This window comes from Amphiprion ocellaris, chromosome 8 (genome assembly GCF_022539595.1).
Source record: "Amphiprion ocellaris isolate individual 3 ecotype Okinawa chromosome 8, ASM2253959v1, whole genome shotgun sequence".
Lineage (NCBI taxonomy): Eukaryota > Metazoa > Chordata > Actinopteri > Pomacentridae > Amphiprion > Amphiprion ocellaris.
Window position 1 is genome coordinate 23,359,962 of NC_072773.1, and position 25,059 is coordinate 23,385,020.

At 41.1% G+C, this 25,059-nt stretch overlaps 1 protein-coding gene across 10 annotated transcripts in view; it reads left to right on the plus strand.

Moving 5' to 3' along the window:
• Positions 1–708: 708 nt before the first annotated feature.
• LOC111572089 (ankyrin repeat and SAM domain-containing protein 1A) overlaps positions 709–25,059 on the plus strand; it is a 66,950-nt gene continuing 42,599 nt past the window's right edge. For 5 of the 10 annotated variants that reach the window (XM_055012711.1, XM_055012713.1, XM_055012712.1 and 2 more), the window contains exons 1-5: positions 709–1,228; positions 11,937–12,017; positions 12,246–12,402; positions 24,375–24,518; positions 24,752–25,048. In XM_055012711.1, the coding sequence (XP_054868686.1) occupies positions 1,059–1,228; positions 11,937–12,017; positions 12,246–12,402; positions 24,375–24,518; positions 24,752–25,048 (849 nt within the window). In that variant the 5' untranslated portion in view covers positions 709–1,058. Of the gene's footprint in view, positions 1,229–11,936; positions 12,018–12,245; positions 12,403–13,868; positions 13,932–24,374; positions 24,519–24,751; positions 25,049–25,059 lie in introns of all 10 variants that reach the window. The other 5 variants (XM_055012718.1, XM_055012719.1, XM_055012717.1 and 2 more) reach the window with 4 other exon arrangements.

The following is a 25,059-nucleotide window of genomic DNA, read 5'->3' on the forward strand; positions in this document are numbered from 1 at the left end:
TTGACATGTTCTTGGTGATTCTTGTTAATAATCAGAAATAAAATCAGAAATACTTTATTGAGAGTAAGATAGATAGATAGATAGATAGATAGATAGATAGATAGATAGATAGATAGATAGATAGATGCTTTATTCAGAAAACTATTTCCTAAAAATATAAACATAAGTAGAAAAATATGTCCTAATAATATAAACATAAATAGAAACAATATAAGCATAAATATAAAGTGTGCATTTCCTAAGAAAATAGAGTGCAAGTTTACAGTGTAATAAATAGTGTGTTATTGCACAGAAATACGTAGTGATTGCCCATTACTGATAAATTAGTTAACTGCCTGCATTTAAAAATAATGAGTCCAATCTGACTATTGGCTCAGAATGTCTCACCCTCTTAATGAGGAGTATTATATAATAAAAATATTTTTGATGAATGTGGTCAAAGCATACATTTCCCTTTTTTTCTCATTTATGCTGACTAACTGTAGATGAAGCGATAACGCTCATAACACACGATTAAAGGGCTAGGTTTGGAAATGTGTACAAGTTACAGTAGAGCAGATCTTTTTAAAAACTGGATGGGATAAAGTAGCATGTCTGCCTATTCATGTACGGTGTATCCCGCCGCCATCTTGCTTTATTCCATCCAGCTCTTGTCTGCAGCAGCTCGGGCGGCGGTGGTTGGGCTTCTCTCTCTCTGAGTGTGTGTGTGTGTGTGTGTGTGTGTGAAGGTTTTCGGATTGGAGATGCAGAAAGAAAGGGCAGTTTCAAGGAAGTGACGGACGACGCTCGGGGGACTGGTCAGAGGAAGTTTGTTCGATGCTGGTGCCGAGCCGCTGAACCAAACTTTTCCCCCTTGAGCGCCAGCAGCACCGTGGACCGGGACGGACGGACCCAGCGGCGGAGGGGAGCTTTTGTTTCCTCCTCCTCACACCAGCAGGAGTAACTTGAGGCTGGGAGAACGAGGGTCGCACAGGAATTTCACTCCCACAAACCAAACCCCCCTTTTTCCTTCTTCTTCCCCGCGCCTCCTCTGGGCTTTTTTTTTTCTTGGGTACGCGATGGGGAAGGAGCAGGAGCTTCTCGAGGCGGCTCGGACGGGAAACCTGGCCGCGGTAGAGAAGCTTTTATCCGGAAAGCGACAGTCCGCTGGCGGATCGTCTGGGACCGGTGGAAGCGGCAACAGCGGCGGCCACGGCGCCTCCTCTCATCCGCTCTCCAGTCTGCTCAGGTATGGGGAAGGAGGAGGCGGCTGGAACTAACTGGGAGACCATTCAGCAGCCTCAGTCCGTGTCAAATATTGTCTAATCGTTTGCTGTTACAGCTTTCAGTGTGTCAGATATGCTCGGTTGGGTTAACACAGTATTGTTTCTGCGTTGCCAAACAAACAACCCAAGCCAGCGCAGAGACAGAGGCAGAGGCATGCTTCTTTGTTAGCCCACAGCTCCTGTGTTCCTGCCACTTCTACTGTAATGTGCATAAACGGCCTGGGAGGCAATTATGCAACTTAACTAGTGAAATCTGCAACAAAACAACCCGAGAGCTCCGTAGAAACTGGTACAAATGCATTATTAATAGCTTCCTCACAGTCTAGATCTTAACACTCGCTGGTGAATTTGGAGTATGAAGCCAGATGTCAGAATCAGATTTTCAAGAAACATTATTTTGCCATTTGGCAATCTTTATCCAACAGCCCTAAGCATGGGTCTGCATTTATTATCCTCAGGTGTGTGGGCATACAGCAGGAGCATGTCATTTATATCACTGGTCTCAGAGGGAAGTCCTGCGTGAGGTTAACATTTGATGTGGTTTTTCACATCTGTTGAAAGACCTTCTGTGTAAGATTAGACAGGTTTCACTGCTCTTTCAAGGTTTTCTCTTCTCATTGATGTTTCCTCTCCTGCTTTATTAGCTATAAATCCTGGGTTCATATTAAAAAAGCAAAGTTCAGTTACTATAAAACGTCCGTCACTCTCCCAAGATGCAATCTGTGCATACTGCGATTTAGAATGCATGTCTAAAGAACATTTGCCTAAAATTAAAGACACAGATAAAGGCTTGAGTCTTCAGTTTATGTAAACTGAACATTGCATAAAATTTCCCACCATCTTATAAAAAAACAGCTACTTTTAACTTAGTGCAGATGCGGGTAATATTAAGGTGACGTAGATCTGATAAGTTCAGAATTTCATTTTGTCCTGCAGATGTTATCTGAATTATAGGCTTACCACAACAGGATTGTTGATTTTCCCCAGGCTGAAACATATTGTTCTGGATCCATGAAATGCACTTTCATAAACTTTGTACGGTTGAGAGAGAGAGGCTCTGTGCGATAAGCCTTATTAGCACTCACCAAGAAAGAAAAGAACAGCTTCGTTGTTGTGAAAGAGTCAACTCCTTAACGGTATGTAGGGTTCTATATGCCTGTGGAAGTATAGCTGGTACACTTGTTAGGATAAAACTGACAGCCAGGCTAAGTGCTTAATGTCAGAGGGCCATAAGTGGCCCATCTTCACACTTATTTTATAGCTGAGTGTATGCAGGTGAACATCTGTCAGTCTATATATAACACTGCTCCTTTGGGAGCCCTGCTGCCGGCCGCCTTCATCTAAGGGAGAAGTGTTAAGGCGAAGTTCGAGGTGATGCATCACAGTGTTTCTTAGTGCAAATTGCACTATGTACTCAGGGTAATTACATTAAACCTTCTAATCAGAAATCCAATTCCGAGATGTCATGCAGTCAAACCTGACTCCATCTCTTCCTCAGACTGAACAGTCCATTGTGTCATCTTTTCTGTCCTGAACCATCAGCGTTTGCTAACGACGACTCTGGGAAATTATTGGCTAGACTTTATAGGACATGAAGTAACTACTGGTGCATAGATCTAAAAAACGTTGTTGCTTGTGGACACCTGAACTTATAGGACAGGCTCTTAGAATAGAACAGGTGGTAAGAGTATTGACCGCAGGGCAGCTTGGGGGATAGTTGTTATTGTGTATGACATTTGATTTAGTTTGCATAATCAAAATGTCAATATGTCTGAGGGCATCACAGTGAAATGCTACAGGCTGTGGGTTTGTGTATGTGATTGTTTTTCTCCTTTATCTCATTGTGACTTATTCATCATCTATTGTTAGAAAGTGTAGGCCTGTAATCCTGTCAGGGGAGATTGGATCTGTGGTGAAGACTGCTGTCTATAGTCAGTTGTAGTCTATGCTGGTTGTAATGTCAATATATGGAATGAGATGTTTGTTATTTACACTCCTGCTGCGTTCCACGTGCATTACCTTCCACTCGTGTAATAAAAGTTCTTCATAATTTTAGTTTTTAGACTTTTTTCTGTAGTAGCAGCACTTTAGGCCTTCTGTTCCAGTTGTAAACAACAGTAGCTTCCTGTTTATTGTATAGATTAAAGCAGGCTACCCAGAATGATCTAATCTACTTCATTACTGTTCTTTGAAGGTGTGCAATGTGTGTTTCCACTAGATTTTCAGTGTTCTTGCTCTGGAATGGGACGCATGTTAAGACATGCAGTGTTTTTGTAACTAGGCCGTTGTACAGCTCCGTTCTGCGGAATGTCTGCTTTCCCAGGAGGCTGCATCCCAGCCGTTGCCATGGAATAGACACTGACCTCGGGATATTTAACATCACTGCTGCCCCATACATTTGTTTTCATGGTGCTCCATTAACACTGAATAAGCTGGGCAGGGCTTCCTCAAGTAGTAAGGTCAGGGGGTAACCTTGATAGTAACAGCAAAGATGTGGCTGCAGCTTTTTGATGCAGAAGTAAGTTTGATGCATTCATACTTTTTGTAGGTCATATTGGCATCTATTTCAAGGCTTATTTTAGGGCACAAATTTGCTATTTTTTGTTCTCCGTACTGTCGTTTTTGTCAGGGGCCCCACGACCCGTTTTGATCCCAGAAGAGTAGGGGAAGAGCTCATCACTAGCACTTCCTGGCCCAGGTTGTCCAAACACAGGCAGCTGCTGCATTTGGACCGGAGGTAAGACAAGTCCCTGGCAGGGAAAGTGCCTGCCCACTGAGGGGAAATTAACAGAGGAATGCATGGAGTCCTGGACAGACGCTCTGAGAGCTTAGCCAGATGAGGGCTCGTCTCCCAGCTTCACAGCCATGTCCTTTGTCCTACTGACAAAGCCTAGAATGGTGCTTTTCATATTCATATCAGTAGCAAAAGACCATTCCAGGGCTTTTCTATACTTTTAGTTTTACAGAGAAAATTGAGCTGTCATTTGGATAGAATCGGACCACCTATTAAGAAGACTCTGCTTATTTAAACTAGTGTTTTCTTATACAGTAGAAATAGGAAACATTAGCAGTCCCCACAAAACAAGTGGTGCTTTTGAGATGTTTGGAGACAAAGATTACTTTAAGAGATTCACAAAGGTCTCTTGAAATGTATTCTCTCTATTCCATGTTTTTCAATGTACTAAATACTAGCGAGAAAAGCATTTCTACAGTATCAGTTTGATGACTTGGTTAGCATTTTAAGAGGCTTGGGCACAACTCCAAATCATTCCATCCCATTTCATCCGCAGTTTCTGGCTCATCCCAAGCAGACCCATGCTGTCAGACTGGTGTCAGCCGAGAGGATATCTGCTCTGTGAGAACCAGCACACGCTGTCCTTTTAAAAACAAAATTCCCTCTAGCCTCTGCTTTTATTAGGACCTGTGTGCATGTATGTGTGAAGGTGCACTGTGGGGATGCTGTGTATACAAATGACAGGCTCACAGCGGGGTTCTGACACTCATTCCTTAGCTGCGCTTCACAGAAGCGAGAAGTTCATGCAAACTGTCTCACTGCCCACAGTTTGGGCAGACAGACGGCATTAACTAGACATTTTCTACCATTTCTACCCAACTGGCAGGGACCTCAGATCAAATCATCGTGAGGTAAAAGCCGGGCAAACAGCCGCCGCACCAGTGACATTTCATCATTTGTTGACTTTCGATCTGAAAGAAACTGTATCTGGTTCAAACCAGAGGGAGCAGTGGTAGCTGAGAAATCTAACACCCCCATGTTAGCATTCCAGGAGCATCTGAATTTGCGATGCTGTGCTCTGCACGTTATGTTTACGCCTCATGTTTGTGTAGTCTGAGAAAGCAGGCAGAAAGACACTTAGTAATGATGAATTCCACATCTGTGCATGTGGGGGAGCAGAAATTGACAGATACAGTGTCCGTTGCATGCAGTAGGTAGCCCTCTTTACTTTAAACTAATGGTGGTAGGCTAAAAATAGATTTCATCCAAGTGGGTCAGGGGTTTCTTGATTAGTTTGTCAGAGAAAAGATTGCTTTGAAGTTGTCTGAAATAGAAAATACATCTTGTAAGGATGCCAAGCCATGCTGATAATGCCAATAACTTTATTAAAACATTTCACAACATTATTATCGCTTTCAATGTTAGTCTCTCTTAGTTCTGTTTTCTAAAAGAAAATGCTTATTCACAGTTTCAATGTCTGTGATTCCTTCATGAAAGAAACAGAAAGTTGATATGAGAACCACAGCAATGCACAAACACGTTTACTGACAACGATGTGTGCTTGTTTATGTGAACTCTATTTCACCCCTCTCACTGAAAACCTTATAATAACAAATGAACAAATGGAAGAGATAAGGCTGCTGAGGTTGTGGTGTATCTGTGTGTGTGGTGTCTTTTTAGGATCCATTTATAGGAAGAGGTACCACAGTGAGCAGAGACGTCGGGCATACCTTCGTCTTGTTCAGGCTACATGTGTTCACTGACTGATTGCAGCCCCCGACCCAGACATTTTCATCCGTCTGGCCTGCTGGCTGGCGTCGTCCTTTCTCTCCCACTCTGCTGCTCTCAGCAGTCTTCTTGCCCACCTGCTGGGCCCACGCCAACCTCTACTCCACCTTCAGACTTCAAACATGTTGTACTTGGAGCTGGAGTAATGGCGCTGCCCAGTATGTTGACACAGAAAGCAAATTAGCCTAGATCTTTTTAAAAATTTCCTTTTGCTTCACTGTTTCTCCATGTGGTGTAAACGAAACCAAACAAAGTTTTCTGGAACAGATTAGTCTTAGCACAACTAAGCAGATTGGCAATACAGTGTTGTTATGAAACACACTTCCATATTTACGCACGCAGCATATCAATAAGTTGAGAATGAGTGTAATGGGTCACAAAAAATCTCAACTTGAAAAACTGGTGTGCTTAAGTTTCATGATTACTTTGCTGATTGATCTTATGAACAAACTGAGAGACTTTACACAGAATCTTCAACTATGCAAACTAGATTATACAGAAGTCTATTTTAAAAAGTGGGTTGTCAGCTTATCTGAAAATAACTAGCCACCCGGCAGTATTTTAACAGAAAATGAAAATGAGCAAATGAGCATACTGCTCCGTGGATGTTAGTGTGAGCAGTCAGATCTGTTTCATTGTGCAGTAACGCCTGCTGTGAAATCAGTGTGGGAAATTGTTGAAGGACAGGCTGTGACTGGATGTGCTTTCCTTGTTTTCTCTCTCCATCTGATTCTTTCCCTATTGGTTTTCTTCTTTTCTTCGATATTCATGTCACCTTTTCAGCCTGTCACCAGCAATTTTCATGCCCATCATCTTGATTCTGCTGGATCCCATTGGACTGCTCTGATCATAGTCTTTGGGCAGATGCAGTTTATTCACACCTCCTGCTGCAACACAGTTGCACTGTGAAATGCTCACTATGGTGTGTTTATGAGCCATGAAAACTCAGTCAGGCTTTGACAAGACTACAACTGCATTAGCAAATGAGCTGCTGTACCTCTGTCATAGCTTCAGTACATTTTGATCTGTTTTAACTGGATCTGTTTTTGTTGCACTGAAACAAGATTCATATGATTCAGTAGCACTTGTTGAGATGTTGACTGTCACACACTGCATTTCTTCAATTTAGAGAGCCTTGATACCAGCATGACTCTATGCATGACAGTGTCAGCTGAGTAGTCTGTCCACCACTTTGGTCCAGACTGAAATAGCTCAACAACTACTGGATGGATTACCATGGATTTTTAAATAGGCACTCTTATTCCTCAAAGGATAAATTCTGTTTACTTGGTGATCTGTTGAGTTTTCCTCGATCCCAACCAAAAGGTTTGAAATTAGTGCTGGAGAAATTCTCGTAACATTTGGTAGAGACATTCATATCCCCTCAGTAGTCTCTGTAATATCTTTAGTGATCCCTTAACTTCTCAGATAAATCATTTATCCTTTCGGATATTCACTTTGGGCAGTACTTTGCACAAGCCTGAGCTGTACTTTGCATTACATGTGCACTAACAAAAAGCATGTTAACACATTAATCACCAAGGTAGATGACATTTTAACCACTAGACCTGGTCAGGTTAGCATTTAGCTCAAAACACTGCTGTGCATAAGTATAGTGACAAATGCCTGTTTCCATGGCTGTGACTCCTGTGCACACTGATGCCATGTGGACTCTTCAGGAGCTTTAGAAAATAAAAGCCTAACCATAAGTGATCAGAAGCATGAACAACATAAAGAAATCAATCAAGAAATTCTCCTGGCATCTAGTTTGAAGACAAGTTTTGCTATGAACATGCCGTATATTAGAACTCCATTGCTTAATTTGTCTGTCTGTGCAGTGTAAGTTGTAATATTGCTTCAGAGCTGTAGCTGTGCTCTCCTTTATGATGATCGTGTACTACTTACTTACAGTTGTAGCCCTTTGGTTCAAACCTGATATTTTGACATTGAGTGTTTTCATTCATTAACTCAGTGAGAGTAGTCCTCAGCAGGCCTGGAGGGCTCCAGCAGGTATGTCAGAGTCTGCCGAGGAGAAGATGCTCAGGCTGACTGTTTGGCAGCAGGGCATCTGGTTTCAACACCAGCCAGCAGTATGCATAATTAAGCCCAATTTCCCTTACGGTGGCTGACATGCGCCAGTCACTGCTGGGCTCATTGCCCTGGGCTAGACTAATCCCCTGGCAGTGTGGTCACACTGCTAATAGGCTGGAGGAAAAATCTGTTTATTTGACACTGGGTTCACACTCACCTGGGTTCTCATTTGCTTTAAGCTGCTACTGATTTCTGCCTTTCCTTTTCTCCAGGGCCACATAAATAAATATGCAATCATATATTTTGGTTCCACTGAGGTTATTATAGAATAAGTAGAAAATTTTACTTCAAGCATCTGGTAAACAAACATTAAATTGTATTAGTTATACAGTTCTTTCTGCTTTAGTAGGTACACTGCTGACCCCAAACACTGAATAGCTGATGCTCACTGAATAAAGAATTGGAATTAATTGTTTCAAACATGCTTTTATTGAGCAAAGTGCACATAAACATGTAGCCAATTAAACCAAATATTGAATTATAGAAGACATTATAGCTATAACAAATTAAGTTTAATTTCTCTTGCTGTTCCCTCTAAGATATTTTCTTCTAAACTCCAAAAAATTAAAAACATCATACACAGCTCACGTATCCAGGACTTCCATCTGAAGGGTCAAATGTTTGCATGAGTGTGAATTCATAGAGAATATATACAAACTTACGCTTATTCATGGCATTTCAGATATTCTTATATTGTTTTTATTGTTATATTTATTGTGCATATTCATATCAAAATAACAGACAATACCATTTTTTGGTGTCAGGTGTTGGAAACTGTTGATGCAAGCAATGTACTAAAAATATGGAACTAGTAATTCTAGTTACTCCAGATCATAATTGCTACAAAATAACAAGTTAGCATTTAGTAATTATCATACAAGATGTGCTCGTTCTGTTTTTGCCCGCCTGTCTAGCCAGGTTCATTCATATGTATGAAATACAATATACAATACAATATATATCTGTTTTATCTGCAACTATATGTCTAATTTGCATACACATTCAAACATGTTAGCTTCCTTGATTTATTTTTTTTGTGTTTGAGTTTCAAAACTGAAAACCAAATTCCAGTGTCTTCTGTATTAATTAGTGACTTCATGACATTTGGACTTAAGGAAAAACACAATAGAGATTTATGTTACAGCCTACATGTTTTGGAAATGACAGCCTTTTTAAAATCTCTTCAGCATGTGTGACTAATATCTGCAAACTAATGCAGACAATACATAAAAGAGAGAAAATATTATTATCCCTCCTCCTCTGGTAGTGGCTGGGCTTTATACAACACAAAATTACAGCCCCACAGAATCTCTTTCAAACTTAGGCTTCATCCCGCTGATATTCCCTCAGGCAAATTAAGGATTAGCTCAGCCTTTCAAACAGGAATTCCTCAGTCAGTTCCCATGAATGTGCCCCCTCCCAAACCAAATCAACTCTGTTTTGCCCATTGCCCCGCTCTGGGCCTAAGCCCCATCCCTCGGTTAGGTTGGTTGTGAGCCGTAGTAAGAGGATGAAGTGGATTGTCGAGCACCACTCTGACTCATGCCCTTGAGTGCCATGCTGCCAAAATGCTCAGGGGACGTAACACTTGTACTGCGCTTAAAGCTGCTGCTGCAGGCAGCTCTGGTAATAGCAAACCAAATACTGTGACAGTGAAAAATGTAATGAGCAGACATCTTCATTCCCTCTGCATGGAATGGATTTTGATAGGATTAATGAACTGATTTAGAACTAACTAGTAGAATAATGTGGCTTATGATGTATTACGCTCCTGTTTGGTCATGAAGAAGATATGACACAATTTTTATTTTTCTGGGCTGCATTTTTAGAACTTCTTTTAGTGATGACACATCAGAGTCATGAGTGATGAGGAGGACCACAGTGTAAAGACATCATGAATTTTAGCTTTTGCTCTAAATTGATGACTTGAAGTGTGAAAGGGAAATGTTGCAATATGTCTCATGGTATGTCTGACTTAATGGAGTTTTGTCCTGCAAAGCTTTTTTTTTTATACTTACAATAGAAATTGTTGTCAAAATTCTAAACTACAGTGCATTGAACACAAGATAAGCTAACACTGAATGTTTACTTGCATATGAAAATCAACGGGATGAAATCAAAAACTCATGTTAATTAGGTGCATAATCTTGCATCGCTCTGATAATTGTTACTGCCTTATGGCTGATTTTGTGAATTCTCCACGTGCAGTCACTGCTCTGTCCATGTTTATGATAATTTGTATAAGGGATTTTTTGCTCTAAGCAGTTACGTAACTCTTTTATCTAGGACAGCAACTAGAGGTCTGTTTCTGTCTCTGTTTTCCCTTTTGATCTGTTCAGTGGCCATGTATTAGTCAGTGTTGCTGTACCCTTTACTACAAATTTGGTTACTAGGAATCTAGAGGAAGCATATATATATATATATATATATATATATATATATATATATATATATATATATATATATATATATGTGTGTGATGGTGTCAGAGGTCATATAATTGTAGCTTACACATTTTCCCCTTGTCTAACCGAAATTTACCAGTCCCTGGACTTTCCTCCCACCACATTTTCCCATTCTAGTACTTCCTCCTAGCACTGCTTTTGATGTCCCATGACTTCGTGGCTGCCTGACTTAGTAAGATGAGACCCAGAAGGGCTTCTGCAAGAAATAAACAGCTTAGGATATGAGTGGTAGAGTGGTGCATCCCAGTGTGTCTATGCTCTGCCAGGCCCATTGTTCTGCAGGCTATAGAGCCCTCCAAGACACTTATTTGATGAGACGGCTCTGACTGTGTAATTGCAGTCTGCTCTGAGAGCTATTATGGGAGATGTATTTTAGGGGGGCAAAACAGCCATTACTGCGACAAAAACGAGCTGTTCGTTTGGAGCAAAGTCACACAGTAGCTGTGAAGCTGATATGAAGACGCTGAGGATCCTGCTGCCACACCTTGTACTCGCTGATTATGTTATGGATCAATCCTTATTGTGTCTGTGAAGGCGCTCAACTCCTGGAGCTGATGTTTAACTTTTATTCTACACTGAAATGACTTACAAATAGCCTGTGCTGCTGCTCTTTCTTCTGGTTCTCCCCAAAGGCTTCATTCATGGAAGTTCCTTGCTTGCATCAAAATTCAAGGCAGTAATAATTAATGAAGCTGTCCAGCTGTCAAACCAATATTTTGCATTTCAGACAGTTTTCTATTATATATCAAAAGTAAACAGTAGAAAAGCAAAGAATATTTCTAATCTCCTTTTAAAAAATTCTCTTCCATTTATGATTGATTCGCTGTGAGGCCCAACTGTTTTGCTCCAATTCTCTTTCTGTATGGCAAATGGCTCTGGTCTCGGATATTTGGTTCACTAGTGCTGGGATTTCCTCATCACATGATTTATTTAGAATGTGTTAAGGTCTTTCAAGAGAGCCTCACATCCCGTCCTGGCACTGTGTCTCACCAGACATCCTTTAGCTTCTTAAATTACTCCCTCTCGTCCTTCTTTGCCACCCCCTCTGTCATCATTCTTTCTCCTCCTCACCACAGTGCTCTTTGCAAATTAAAAGAAACAAACCAATCTGAGCTGACAGCTGAGTTCAGCTCAAATGAATGGGAGTGCTGGGCTAATGCTGGCCTACCTTACACTTTACCATGCAATGCTTTTTGGCTCTGTCCCAATACTGTTTTTTGCTTGTCACATTGCATAACAAAAGCCTGTTCCGCTTCAGGACTTGGACCAGAATACTCCAGATTTGGTTGCACAGGGTTACAGTAAACTGCTGCTCAGTGTGAAGGCGCTGCTTTGCCTTCCTGGTTTAATAGTGCTCTTGGCCTTGCGCTTCTTCATTCCTGCCATCTCATGTTTCTTCAGGGAGGAAGAGTTTGTGAAAGTACACTCCCACCTGTATGTGGACTAACTGCTGTGAGAGACTGAGATAGCAATCAGAACAAAGTCAGTCACACCCACAGATGGGGACTTTACAGGGGGATTTGCAGTGTTTGTTTGGTGTGAGATATGTTTGTGTCTGTTTTGAAGCCTAACAATCCTTTCTCATTCTGACAGTATCTGGAGAGGCCCCAATGTGAATTGTGTGGACAACACTGGATACACCCCTCTCCACCACGCCGCCCTTAATGGACACAGGTAGATCTGCGATAAATAACTTTGGGAATTGGGAAAGATGCTTGTTGGCTGCCTGTTTCAGCTCCCGTGTTTATTCTCTGCTTTAAATGAGGTCAGCCCTTGCAGACAGTTGTCCCTTGAGGAGGATAAAGCTATTGATTGGCTGTTTGCTAAGGCTGTGTGTATTTATTAGTGTGGTTTATGCTGTTGGCATTCTCTGACCTGCCCTGCCCTGTCATTCATCTGCAGCGACGTGGTGGAGGCGCTGCTACGAAACGAGGCCTTGACCAACATTGCGGACAACAAGGGCTGCTACCCTCTGCATCTGGCTGCATGGAAGGGAGATGAGCATATCGTAAAACTCCTCATTCACCAAGGACCCTCACACCCCAAACTCAACGAGCAGGTCTGCCTCTGCATTTGCTCTTCTGTGTTAGCATGCATGCATGTGTTTATTTTGGTCAGTCTGGCTACATCCACACTAATACATTTTGTATTATAGCGATTAGTGTCTGTTGTGTTTACACTTTACACCTATACACTATTCTGGCATTTTATGGCCCTGAAATTAGAGACTTTTGAAAATGCTGCACATAGTGCTTTAGTTAGAAAACTCCAGGATTGTGATTTAGTTCGAAAGGGCAAAAACATAGACTTTTGGAGGCAATGATGTAGATACTCATGTTTACTTTGGGATTAGAACTCAACTGTGACTCCATGCCATTCCCTGATTTGTCACCTGCCATTCACCTGATCGTTTTCTGGAAGAAAAGAAAGACATGAGCTTTGACAATCAGTGGTTAATTCAACGTAGATGTTTACACCAGCACTTGCATTCTCAAAATGTGTGAGTGGTCATTTAACCTACATTTTCACAAGTACATCATGCACGGTAATCATTTCTTATACTATGCTAAAACTGTTAATGCAAACAGAGATCGCTTTTGTTTCAAAGAGCCCTCATGAAATGAAAACGTATTAGTGTGGAATTAGCCTCTTGTGATTTTGATTTTGTTTGGCAAACATTACTACAGTACCATTGATATTTGACGTAAAAACAGTAATTCAGTGATATCGCCACTTAATTCATTTATTCTTCATTTTGTCAGTGTATATGTATGTGACAGACACATTAAGATCATACAGTAGCCCTCTTCTACTCCAATGACACTTTGCTTTTTAGCACATTTGTTAATCTCTGTTAGTGTCATAATTGCAGTTCTAATGGTTTAGTCAGCAGTAACAGGAAGTTGGTCATTTTCACAGTTGGTAAAGAGGCCATTTTTAGCAACAAAATGCCACGTAGAGATCTTTGATTGCAAAGTGAAGTTCAGCATGGCATGATCTACGTTTGGACAAGATGAATGTCAAAAAGAATGTAACCAGAGTGCATTAACCTCAGAGCATCATGAGTCTGACTTCTCCTTTGATAATGTGACACTTAAAGTGCTGTGGCACTGTGCTACTGTGAAAACTGCTTGTTTTCTCTAACCATTTTAACTCTTGTGTTTGATTTGTTTTGTTTGGTTGCTTACTGCACCGACAGCCTCCAGACCAAAACCATCTCTGGCCTGTTCTGTTTGGGATGAGGAGAAATGACCCATTATGAGCTTTGTAGATGTAGTCAGAACTGTCAAATTTTATCAAACAACAAGCCTCATTTAGATATGAAATCAGCTAAACTGAGAAGAACTGCAGTCTCATTTTGTGTCATTTCTTCCTGCCTGTTCATGACATCTGATTGTTTATTAACTCAACTCTGATTTTTTTTTCTCCTTTATATTTAGTTTGGCTCATTTATGATCATCATTCATTTGTTCATTGCTTGTTTGAACCAAAACCATCGACCTATCTTCTCTTCCTCCCTCCCAGAGCTCTGTAGACCATAAAGAGTTCAAACGCTGTGGGCCCTTTGACCCCTATATTAATGCCAAGGTGTGTACACAGTGCTGCCGAAAACAACATTTCCTCTTCAAGTGCCTCTTTGCTTTTACTTCTGTGTTGGCTTGCTGTGCTTGGGTTTGTTGCTGCTGCTTGCGGGGCCACTCTGCTGCAGAGATATGGGAAGGCTTTTAATTTTACTCGCTATCAGTCGATCTTTGCTCTCTGGCTTTCTACCCATGCTCGCCTGTGATCTCCGGTTTTATTGAGATGTTTAACATATGTGCATTACAACATGCCCTCTATCGAAGGAGTTAATCTCTTTGTAACATGTTGTAGTACGATTGTAGCAGCCTTTCGGTCAGGATCAGGCATAAATTAGGCTTTAAGTGGAAATTCCCTTGAATGTTTAGTAAATACCAGCTCTCCGGGGTCCAATGCAGGTGATTTGTGAGTCTTTTTCTCCTCTGAGTAAGAAACATTCAGTGAATTTGGTTTTTAAAAAAAAAAAAACAAAAAAACAAAAAAACTTTTACAGCCTGAAGCAGTGCAGTTGTTGGCACCACACAGCCAGCTGTAGAGAAAATATTGGCTGATACAAACCACACCATCAATTAAAGCTGTAACAGCCATTATAGTATTACTCTTTCAGCAATGGAGGGCATAAAGATGTAGTAGCTTACAGTAAGTCTTCTGTAAAACCTGCCACCAACATACAGCACTGTTGACTAGTGGATACCAGGGGAATGCAAAATGAGCGCCTAATGGATGAATTATGATACTACTGAAACTAATGGTTGTTTTTATTATTGATGAAATCATCATTTTTTCAAATAATGTATGAATCATTTATGTCTTAAAAACATGACAAATAATTATCATGATTCTCAATTAAAATTTGACTTGGATTAGATTGTACTGTAACAATAATACTTGTAAAGCTGTAACCCACAAAGGGTATTTTTATTTGAAATCAGGCTAGCAGTATGGCTTGAAGACTGGCTGTGTCATTTTAATCATTCGATCCACATCTTTGGTTCATATCACAGATTTCCCTTGCTACGTACTACTATATACTACAGTGCCCGCTGTCATACATTTGCCTTTGATGATGTTGCCTATAGCGACTGCGGCAACTTGAACCTTCATTAAACTCCCTTGCGGATTCCCATATGTACAGCTGCAGACACCACGGACGCGTAGTTGCTGTTATTATGCTACTTTCCAGGACACTCAGTCTGCTCGGAGGGTTTTATTCCGTAAATATTTCACAATATAAATAGCTGAGGGTATGTATTTTCTGCACATCAAGACTACTGCAGAACATGCGCAAAGCTGCAGTTGTAGCGTCGTTGCTGTGCAGAGACAAATTTTGGGTTTCATGTAGAAGTCTGCAGAGGAGTCCATGACAGTTGAAGAAATTTCCACCATCCAAACGCCTTCAGATGATACTTTTGTGAAAGCATAACAGAAAACAGCTTTTTAGTAAAAATATGAAGGATCACTGATTTAAAGAACAATTTTTAACTTCAACACTGCACTTTCTTGGGTCCCTGGAAATAAAAACACAAGTGTGAAGTAGATCAGATGAATGATTGTCAAGAGAAGTGAAGACCAGGCACACAGACAAAGATTCATTCATTTAGTACTAAGATGTCTTTGCATCTACTGGGCAATTTTTTTTCCTTGGTGGCTATCATGCGACTGATGTTTGTCTTTTTTAGTAAATATCTAAACAGATGGATCACCGTGTAATTTTTTTTACACACATTCATGTCCTCCTGAGCATAAATAGAAAGAATTTTTATCCTCTTTTCATTGAGAGCCTTTAATATTTTTGATTTATGAAGAAATACGTGGAAAAACTAATGACTTTACCAGCAGTATATATTTTGTTTTCAGCAAATGTTAGCATGTCAACAGGGTAAATGGATGTTGAACGTTGTAAACATTACTTGCATGTTGCATTGTCATTGTGAGCATGTTAGCATGTTGAGGTTAGCTCCTAACTCAAAGCACCACTAAGTAGTACATCCCCACAGGACTGCTACTGTGGCTGTAGTGTCTTCTCATTAAAATAATCAGTAACGTGATTTTGTAATTGAAAGTTATTAATTTTGCGATGATTGAAAAATATATTAACCCACTAAAATTTCAACACGACTGTTTTTTTTTTTCCTCTGATGTTGTTAAATACCTCTCAGTAGAGACCAGAAGCATCTTATGGCCAGATTTTAGGTTATGGATGCAATGTTTATGTGTGATGCACCCACCATATTCCATCAGGCCTCTCTATATTTCATGTAGAGCAGCTACCCAGGGAAGCCCCAGAGGTTTGCAGAGCCTCAGAGCTGATACGGTCTCTGCCAGTGTCACCCTCACGGTTAGAGCGGTGAAACAGTGTGAACATGCTGGTCCCTCCATGATTTGATTTTCTGCAGGCAGAGCTGGAAACCCACCCAGGCCTGGAGATAAAGCTGCACACTATTTTTGTACATTGTCACATTTCCCCTGGACTAATCTTCTTAGCGTTTGGATGGGGAGGCTGGCTTTCTTTAATGCTGCAATATATCAGTGTGAATTCTGCTGCTGCAGTCGTAGCATTTGTCTGTCTTTTTATATTCCGTCTAATTGATGGATTTGCCATTTAGTGGAGATTTTAAATGATAGTATAAACACTTTTGGGATACTTTTGGTGCCACTACCTGGTCATGAACCTGAATAATTGATGCGTTGTTATGAATAAATCAGAAACATGGATGCAGTGTGGATGCTCTGGCCCCCGGTTGTGGTCATGGTTGATGGCATCACGTGACTGAGTGGGCGGGGTGGAAGTACCTCCTGTCTCATCACACTCCAGCACCATAGCGCCATCTCATGAAGAGGAGGAGGAGGATGGGAGGAGGGTTTCAGTGTACCAGTCTCTTTGCATCAGCATCAAAGAGAGATTGCCATGCCATGTTTGTCTGTTTGAGCGTGCACAAGTGTATGCCCCCTTCCTCCTCCCACCGCCCAGCGAGCTTGCTCTGCTGAGGAGAGGAAGAGGTGGGACGTTGTCATAGTAACGGTGTCACGGTTTATTGGTCCTGTAGAGGTGGCGAGCAACCCAGTAGAGAGATGCTGTGTTTGTGCAAAGTAAGCTAGCGTGGTGAGAAGGGTGTGTGATGAGGCTCTCCAGGGCTCAGGGAGGACTACAGTTTCGTCTTCAGGGACACTAAAGAAGTGTGCCTGGACTGGATCCAGTTCTCTGTCATCCTGGTCCAGGAAGCCAGCCAGACTAATGTTTATTCATTACACCACTATCTTCTCTCATGCTGATAGTGTCCTCTGTGGGTCAGCCACTTTGAGGATCTTTCAAACCACAGTATTTGACCAGGGTTGACTCTCTCACCTGATTATTAGGGTTATACAGGTTCAGTACATGTCATCCCAGAAACTTTGCATAAAAACACTCTTTTAGCATCTGGAGTCCAGTTGATTAAGAGCACCTTCATCCATTTTCAGCATGGGACCTTTCGGGATGTCCAGTGGTGTCTGGCGTCCAGCTGTTGGCAGGAGATCCTCCTTTAGTTCCTGTGGGTTGTGGGATTGGATCGGTGTAGATCGGGTTTGTTCTGGTGCATCCCCACAGATGCTCAGTCAAATTGGGATTTTTTTTTTGTGATTCGACAGAGAGCATTGTCCTGCTGGGAAAGGCTGCTGGTGCTGGGGACTGCTGTCACCATGGGGGGTATGCTTGGTTGCATTAGTGTCTAGATGTGTAGTACATGTCAAAATACCATCCACACTGAATACCAAGAAACAAGGTTTACCAGCAGAACATTGTACTCTAACCAGACGATCAAGGCGGCAAACCTCAGAATCAGTCTTCATCTGTCATCTGTCATCTGTTGTAATATTGTGGCTGATCATTATGTCTTTGGGCAGTTTTTATCCTAAACCTGATCATTTTCACAGTTTACTGACACTGTATAATTCATGCGATTAACTGTATAATAAATTGCGAAAATAATCACTTGGTAAATTCCCTCTTAAACTATATTTCTTTGTAATTACGTAAAGAATAATCTTAGGAATGATGATATAAGGTAGTATGATTATCTAATATTTTTGTTTTTAAGCAATCATTATTTCCAAATGTTAAGGAAAGTCAGTGCTTAATGTAGAAAAACTGAATTTTAAATGCAGTGTGGCAGAAAACCTACATGCGATCATCATTAAATCATTTTCATCACTGACCTCCTTTCTGTTAATTACTGTATATCCTGTATTACACTATAATAAGCTATAGCCCTTGGTCTGCCCAGACTCATATCACGCTACCTCTCACCCAGGCTTCATCTTCTTATGTAGGTCACACGTCTAATGCAATACATGTTGGTGATTTCCGACCCAGGCTCAGATGCTCTGTACGCGACCCTGCACACATTCAAATATAATAAAACACAATGTCAGAGAAAGATTGAAGAAATTACGCTTTAATGAAGATAAAGGTGAAATATTTTGGCATTGGGCAAATCTAAGCGAATATGCAGAGAGGAAATGGATGATATCTCTTTCTCTCGGGTTTGGTGTGTTGTGAAAATTGCTGATGGCAGCAGCAGAAGCCATTTTTCTGACTTGGTCACCTCATTATCAAGTAGAGCAGAGCTTCCCTTCCTTCCTCTAGGCACAGCGTTTGCAGTCTGACAGCACGATCAGTTATCCCCTCTGTCTGCCACTTCAGTGTCCAGCTTTTTGCCTCATCAACACATCATACTCTGTCTGTCCTCCAGGACTTGTTCTTGTCTCTGTCGTGCCAAAAAGTGGTTAAAGCACGCTTGTAGAGCCCTTTAGGGAACATCTCGCTATTTAACAAAACGATCAGGAAGATTTCTCCTTTGTCATTCTTGCAAATTTGCAATTTTGTGTGTGTCTTCTGTGGTAGTTGGAGCAATTTGTCGCTGCAGGAGGAGAGATGGTATCTACTAAAAAAAAAATCTTTAAATTATGTAGTTGTGTTTGGAAAGTGTGTCCCATTTAATCAAGTGGAATATGAAGGGAAAAACTAATCTTTCCTGTAGAAAGGAGAAAAAGTACCCCGCACAGAGAATCACAATCTATAGCAGGAAGCAAGTTAGACATTCATCTCATTACCGGACTGCAGGGCCTGTTTACTCTGGAATGTGTGACATTGTTCAAATAAAGATCCATTTGTTTGAGCCAGCCTTAATATTATTGTTGCTGTGCGTTTAATGAAAGGAACATACAGAGAATTCACACTGAGTATTTTTCAGGCTCCTTACAAATGGGAAAAAATGCTCCAGACGCAACTAACAATTGATTTCATTATTGATTAATCTGTCAATATTTTCTAAATGTAAAATAGGAGAAAATTGTTTCAGAAAAATACCAAAAGAGTACATTGACATCCTTCAGATTGCTTGTCAAGAACAATTAAATGTCTGAAATACATTCAGTTCCAGATAATAATATAAGTGATATAAAAGACTGATAAATGAATTCCATTATTTTATTGAAAAATGTCTTAATAGGAGGTGCTGTAATTGTATTCAAATGCTGTACATTAAAACACTGAAAATTTATCTTATATCTGCTCATAACAATTTTACATAGTGTTGAATAATCAGTTAATTATTTCCTTGACTGATTAATTGTTTGGTCTATAAAATCTCAGAAAATGTTAAAAGAAAGTCACAATTTCACAAATCCTAAGATGACATCTGTTATACAGGGTGTCCCAAAAAATGTTACATCATTTCATCACCTAATAATTTGTTTAAAATTTGTTTGCTCTTTTTGCTCAAAAAGTCTAATCATTTTTTTCTGCTTTCAGGAATAGACATGCATTGTCTTTGTAGAATAAAGCATTTTATGTCCAAAATAAATCCTATTAAGCATCATTTCTCCTGACCATGTCGTCGCTCTGATATTAACATCTCAAATGTTGTCAGTTTTTTTGGAATGCCCTGTATATCTCATTTTCTTTACAACCCAAAATAATTTCATTTACTGTCATGGAGGAGTAAAGAAACCAGAAAAAATAGGGAATTTATATTTTCTTTTAAAAAAAAAAAAAAAAGTCTGACTAATTGATTATTAAAATAGTTGATGATCAGTTTAATAGTTGCTAACTAACTGATTTATTGATTGATTGCTGCAGCGCTTGTTATAAATCCTTTGTTAATTATTGCTCATATAGGGCTTCTATTGTCTATACTGAGAAGGGAAATAAATGATTGAAGCCAGGATTGTATAAAAACAGCTGGAATATAATCATCTGAAAGATTTCTATTTGTTTGGAAGTGCTGGGGAAACCCTCCTGTGCGTGTGTGTGAGATCCGTGGTTTGTTTGAATGCACAGAAGCTTGCAGGATTTGAGGTTGTGACAATGGACACTGGCATGCAGTGAGCACGGGCAGCCCTTTGGCGTACTAGCTGCAACAGCTGCTCAGCCCACCCCTCCACCACCACCCACAACTACTACTACCGCTGCCAGGGGCCAGGTTGACGTAAGCGCCGCCTCGCTCTGCTGCCAGCGAGCGCGTCACGTGACAGAGGTCGCTAGTCAGACCGCGTTACCGTCTCCCAGCCTCTGGTTGTGAGAATCATAACATCCTCCTCCTCTCTCTGTCACTCTGCGTCTTTTTCCTCCCCGTCTCAGAATATTCTGCAGCATGAAAACACAATGAAGTGTAATCTCCAGATGTTCTTGGTTAACCGGGGTTTATCAATCAGCGGCAGCAGACAGCACTGGAGATCTTAATCTCCTCTTGTTTGACATGCACTGAGGTCTAAATCAGGATGAGATTTTATGCCGTCTGCAGCTCCACAGTAAAGACAGGATTTTCATTTAAAAAAAAAAAAACTTGTACTGTCCAGGAAGTCTTAGCTGAGCCATATGAATTCTAATCTCTTTCCCAGCAAGGCAGCTAGTCATCAGTGCCATTTTGCGCAACAGCCTTCAGAGCTCAGTCTTGTTAGTACACGATTGTTTGACTGCTCACGTGGCCTGTGGCAGCACAGAGGAGATAAGGCTGATCCTTGTATTTATAGAATAAGAGATATCAAGCTGGAATCCACTGAATCCTTTTTATATAACAATAGAAGTGTCTCACCAAAAAATTATACATTGAGTACCACTGTGTTTTCAAGTGGGATTTGTTTGCTGCAAGGCAATCAGTCTGCTAAAATTAGTTTCAAACCAGTCTACGCATTTTTAGTTCCTCTTATGCAATGTTTACTTTTTTTCCCCGATTGCTTTAATGGCAAGATGTTGTTTGTCTCGCAAGTGAATATTAATGCAACTCCTGTGCTGCAACTGTGGAATAGACTGCACCGTTGTGGCTTGTACTCATAAGCATTATTCTTCCAGGGCTAATGAATAAATCATTTCCCAAATCAGCAAGGATGTACAATATACAGTATAATGCGGATATAAAAAAAGTTAAAATCCAAAGACAAACGCAAGTGGCAGAGGTGTTTGTGAGTTACTTTACCCTGCAGTGGGAGGCCTCTGTGTGAATAACAGGTTAAGCATTGCTGACATTAGTGGAGGCGAGGCTCAGTGTGTCATTGCTGCTTGTTTCCTATCAGTGAGTCAGACGGCTGGTCAGCCATGTTTAACGCGATCAGATGCTGGCTGACACATTGCTGCAGTGCGTTGACCACCACACTGGCAGGCCAGACACTTGGTGTTAACATGATCATAAGCACTGAGCTCATAGTGTCTGTCCACCTCGTGCAGTTTGCTGCACTCTCACAGATTGTGAAGAGGAAAAAAAGCATGTTTCAAATGAATAACCTCGTAATTCATTTGGTCTGTTTTCACAACCAGTTGTTAGATGGTTTCATTGTGTGTTAGGGGTGCCCTGATTTCTTTGTGGTTAAAGCACAACTCTCCCACTCCCGGCCAGCTGGACCTTTGTTCTCCTAGGATTTTCTTCTTCTTTTTATCTCCGCTGCAGCTTATCAAATAGAGTCAGTATTATGAAAAAAAAGCAAATTAAAAACACATTCTGTGCTAGATTTGCTTAAGTTACTATTAACACAGCAGACCTGCATATTTGAGGAAGTGAATCATGCTGATGTAATCACAGCATGTATATTTGCCCATTGAAGTCATCTAAATACTCTGAGTAAACCTCTGTAAAATGCCGTGACAAATGCTCGATGGTACGTCACAGATGAAAGATAGAATGCTCTTGTGTAAAGCTGCTCATTTGCATTTGTTTTGTGCCAAAGACCAGCACACAAGTTAACAAAAATTGCAAATCCACCTGATAAAACCACCCAGGCAGCAAAAACCGAGGCTGGTTTCGTCTACTTCTCAGGGAAAGGTTGATTTAAATCTTTTTTGCATTTGTTTTGTTCGGCTTATTTCACGCAAGACAGAGTTTTTTTCCTCTCAACCGGCCTGTCTGTCCCTTCTTTTGATAGGCAGGTGTCGTTTTGTTTCTCTTGGCTCCACCTCCTGCCTCTCTGCTCAAGCAGTGACCTGCTTTGCCAGCAGAGTACAATACTCTCTCGATCCCACTCTCTCCCCCTAACAATGAATGAGATACCTGCTGATCCCATCTGGCACCAGGTCTTTGTGAGAGTATCAGTGAAGGGGCTCATGACACCTGTCTAAAACTGCCCTGTTGCCCCCTGTGCGAGATGTCCTGTCTTCAGTGGCACAGCTGGCACGTTCCTCTGGGAGGCAACCAAACTGGCACCACGCATGTCCATGTGGGGGCTTCTCACACCAGCTGTCAGCCTTTTGTAGGTGGATCTGGGTGTCTGGAATGACTGACACTCTGAGCATGTGGTTCCACAATAACTGGCGATGTCTGCCACACCCATCTGCACACAATATTTGATTAGAGCTGTAGAGCTGTACAGGTCTTCTTTCATTGTTTGCAAAGAATCACGTTCGTAATTCTGACACACCTTAAAAGATTGAGAGCAGTGATTGCACAGTGTTTTTTTTTAATTAACCACTGCGCCCTCATTCCTACATAAAAACCCAGCAGCACAGCCAGTTCTTACGACTATTCATGTTATCTCTGTGTGTGTTTTCAATTGTTATCTCTGCCAGATTGGCTCCTGAGGCTCAGGGTTTGCCCCCTGCTGGCTGCTCATTGTAAAGCTCATCAACTGTGCTGGAGGTTCTCATGTCTATTAGACATTGATCTCGTTGCTGCATGTGACTCCCTAAATCCAATAAGCACCACTTACTGAGTTGATGTTGTAATTACTGCTTTTAATTGCTGGTTTATCTGGCTGACTGTTAGCTTGTTTTCCTCCAATGCGGATGCTTTAAAAACACTGTCAAACAAGTTAGAAATATAAGATATTTTTTGGTAATGTGAATATTAAGGGCATCCATCCGCTACTGACCAATCTTAAGGTGTACCCACTATTTTGTCACAGTTCCTATTACACTGTTGCATTTTGTGATACACAGAAATACTGAGTTTACTTTTCATCTGGCAAGGTCTGCACCTTTATTTGTCATGTTGTCATTGTGTGGCCTATTATTGAAAGAATTAGTCAATCAGTTACCTCAGTTAAGTGGTAAATGCGCAGCTGAGTGGGCTGTCATTTGCACATGTCTAAAACTTGTCTGTTCCATCTGATAGCAATGGTGACTAATAATGAAACGTCTTTGCATCAGATCTGAGTCTTGTATGGACAAGTCCTATTTATAGAATTTTCAGTGCAGATTAAAAAGATTAGATTTTTAAATAATATACTAAATCTTAAAGCACCATTTTCTTGTTATAGAGTGACATGACAAGTCAACAAACTTATAATACAAAAGCTATATTTGTATGACATACATCTACATCATCAGACCTGCCTTTTCGAATCTTGGGAATATAATTTTTTGCCTTATGTACTTATGTTGTAGTTGAATATATCTTTCTTTGTAACCTTGCATAGATCACCCTGACATTGTGATTATATATCTGTATTTCAGTACATGAATTTTCCTTTAAAAATATTACTCTTCAGTATGAAAGCTTGCTGCTTTTCTTGTTCTATATACTTTTGGAGTTTTGGACTATTGATGTGAACAAAACAAAATATTTGAAGACATCAGCTTGGGCTTCTGGAAATTATAATGAGCTTTTTGCTGCTCGAATAACTGACAATGAAAATAATTTTTAGTCACAGCCATGGTGCTGTTAGTAATTATAACAATGACCCTTTTCGGTGAACAAATTCAGTTTTTCTTTTCCATCACCATCATGCATTCTTTCTCAGAAATACATCACTCACTTTTTGTTTTACCTGCTACTACTCACCTCAACCTCACGATTGTTAAACACACATGAATTTCCCATGGCTGTTGCTGTTCATGTGTTCTGATGAGCGAGCAACAACAAAAGTGCCTCGTACACGTCTCACTCTTTGTGACTGTGCAGAGCCAGTGCACTCTGACCTCGTGTCAAAGCGGTCCATGTCTCTGCTAATTCCTCACCTGCCTGTGTCTCCCTGGGCCTCTGCTAGCACCCTGCTTCCCCTGGCGCTAGGTGCCACCCACAACACCTGCCTTCATTAGACCATGCATGTCTGCCAGCCCCCCACCCAGGCCCAGCCCCTTCCCGCTCTGCCAGATATCGCTCTCCGGGCCTCACTGTGCGCTTCATTATGGTTCGTGCTTTTTCGTGACCTTTTAATCTGCTAATGTGGTGGGCTTTATGCACTGATTGGTTCACTCTCACGATGACTCCACTGAGTCACCTTTTCTTACTCATTAACATCATGATTCAGCCATCTCCATTCTATTCTGTTTTCCTCTATTTCATTTATATGTTACTTGACTTGCTGTGTCTGTTTTGGCATTTTAACGAGCTGCCTCTCACCAATTTATCGACCCCCAACAGAACAATGACAACGAGACGCCGCTGCACTGTGCTGCCCAGTATGGCCACTCTCGGGTGGTGCGGCTGCTGCTGGAGGAACTGACGGATCCCACCATGAGGAACAACAAGTTTGAGACCCCACTGGACCTGGCTGCACTGTACGGCCGTCTGGAGGTAGTCAAGCTGCTGCTCAGCGCTCACCCCAACCTGCTAAGCTGTAACACCAAGAAACACACACCGCTGCATCTGGCCTCTCGAAACGGACACCTGCCTGTGGTGGAGGTGCTACTGGATGCTGGCATGGACATCAACTATGAGGTGTGCTTTTG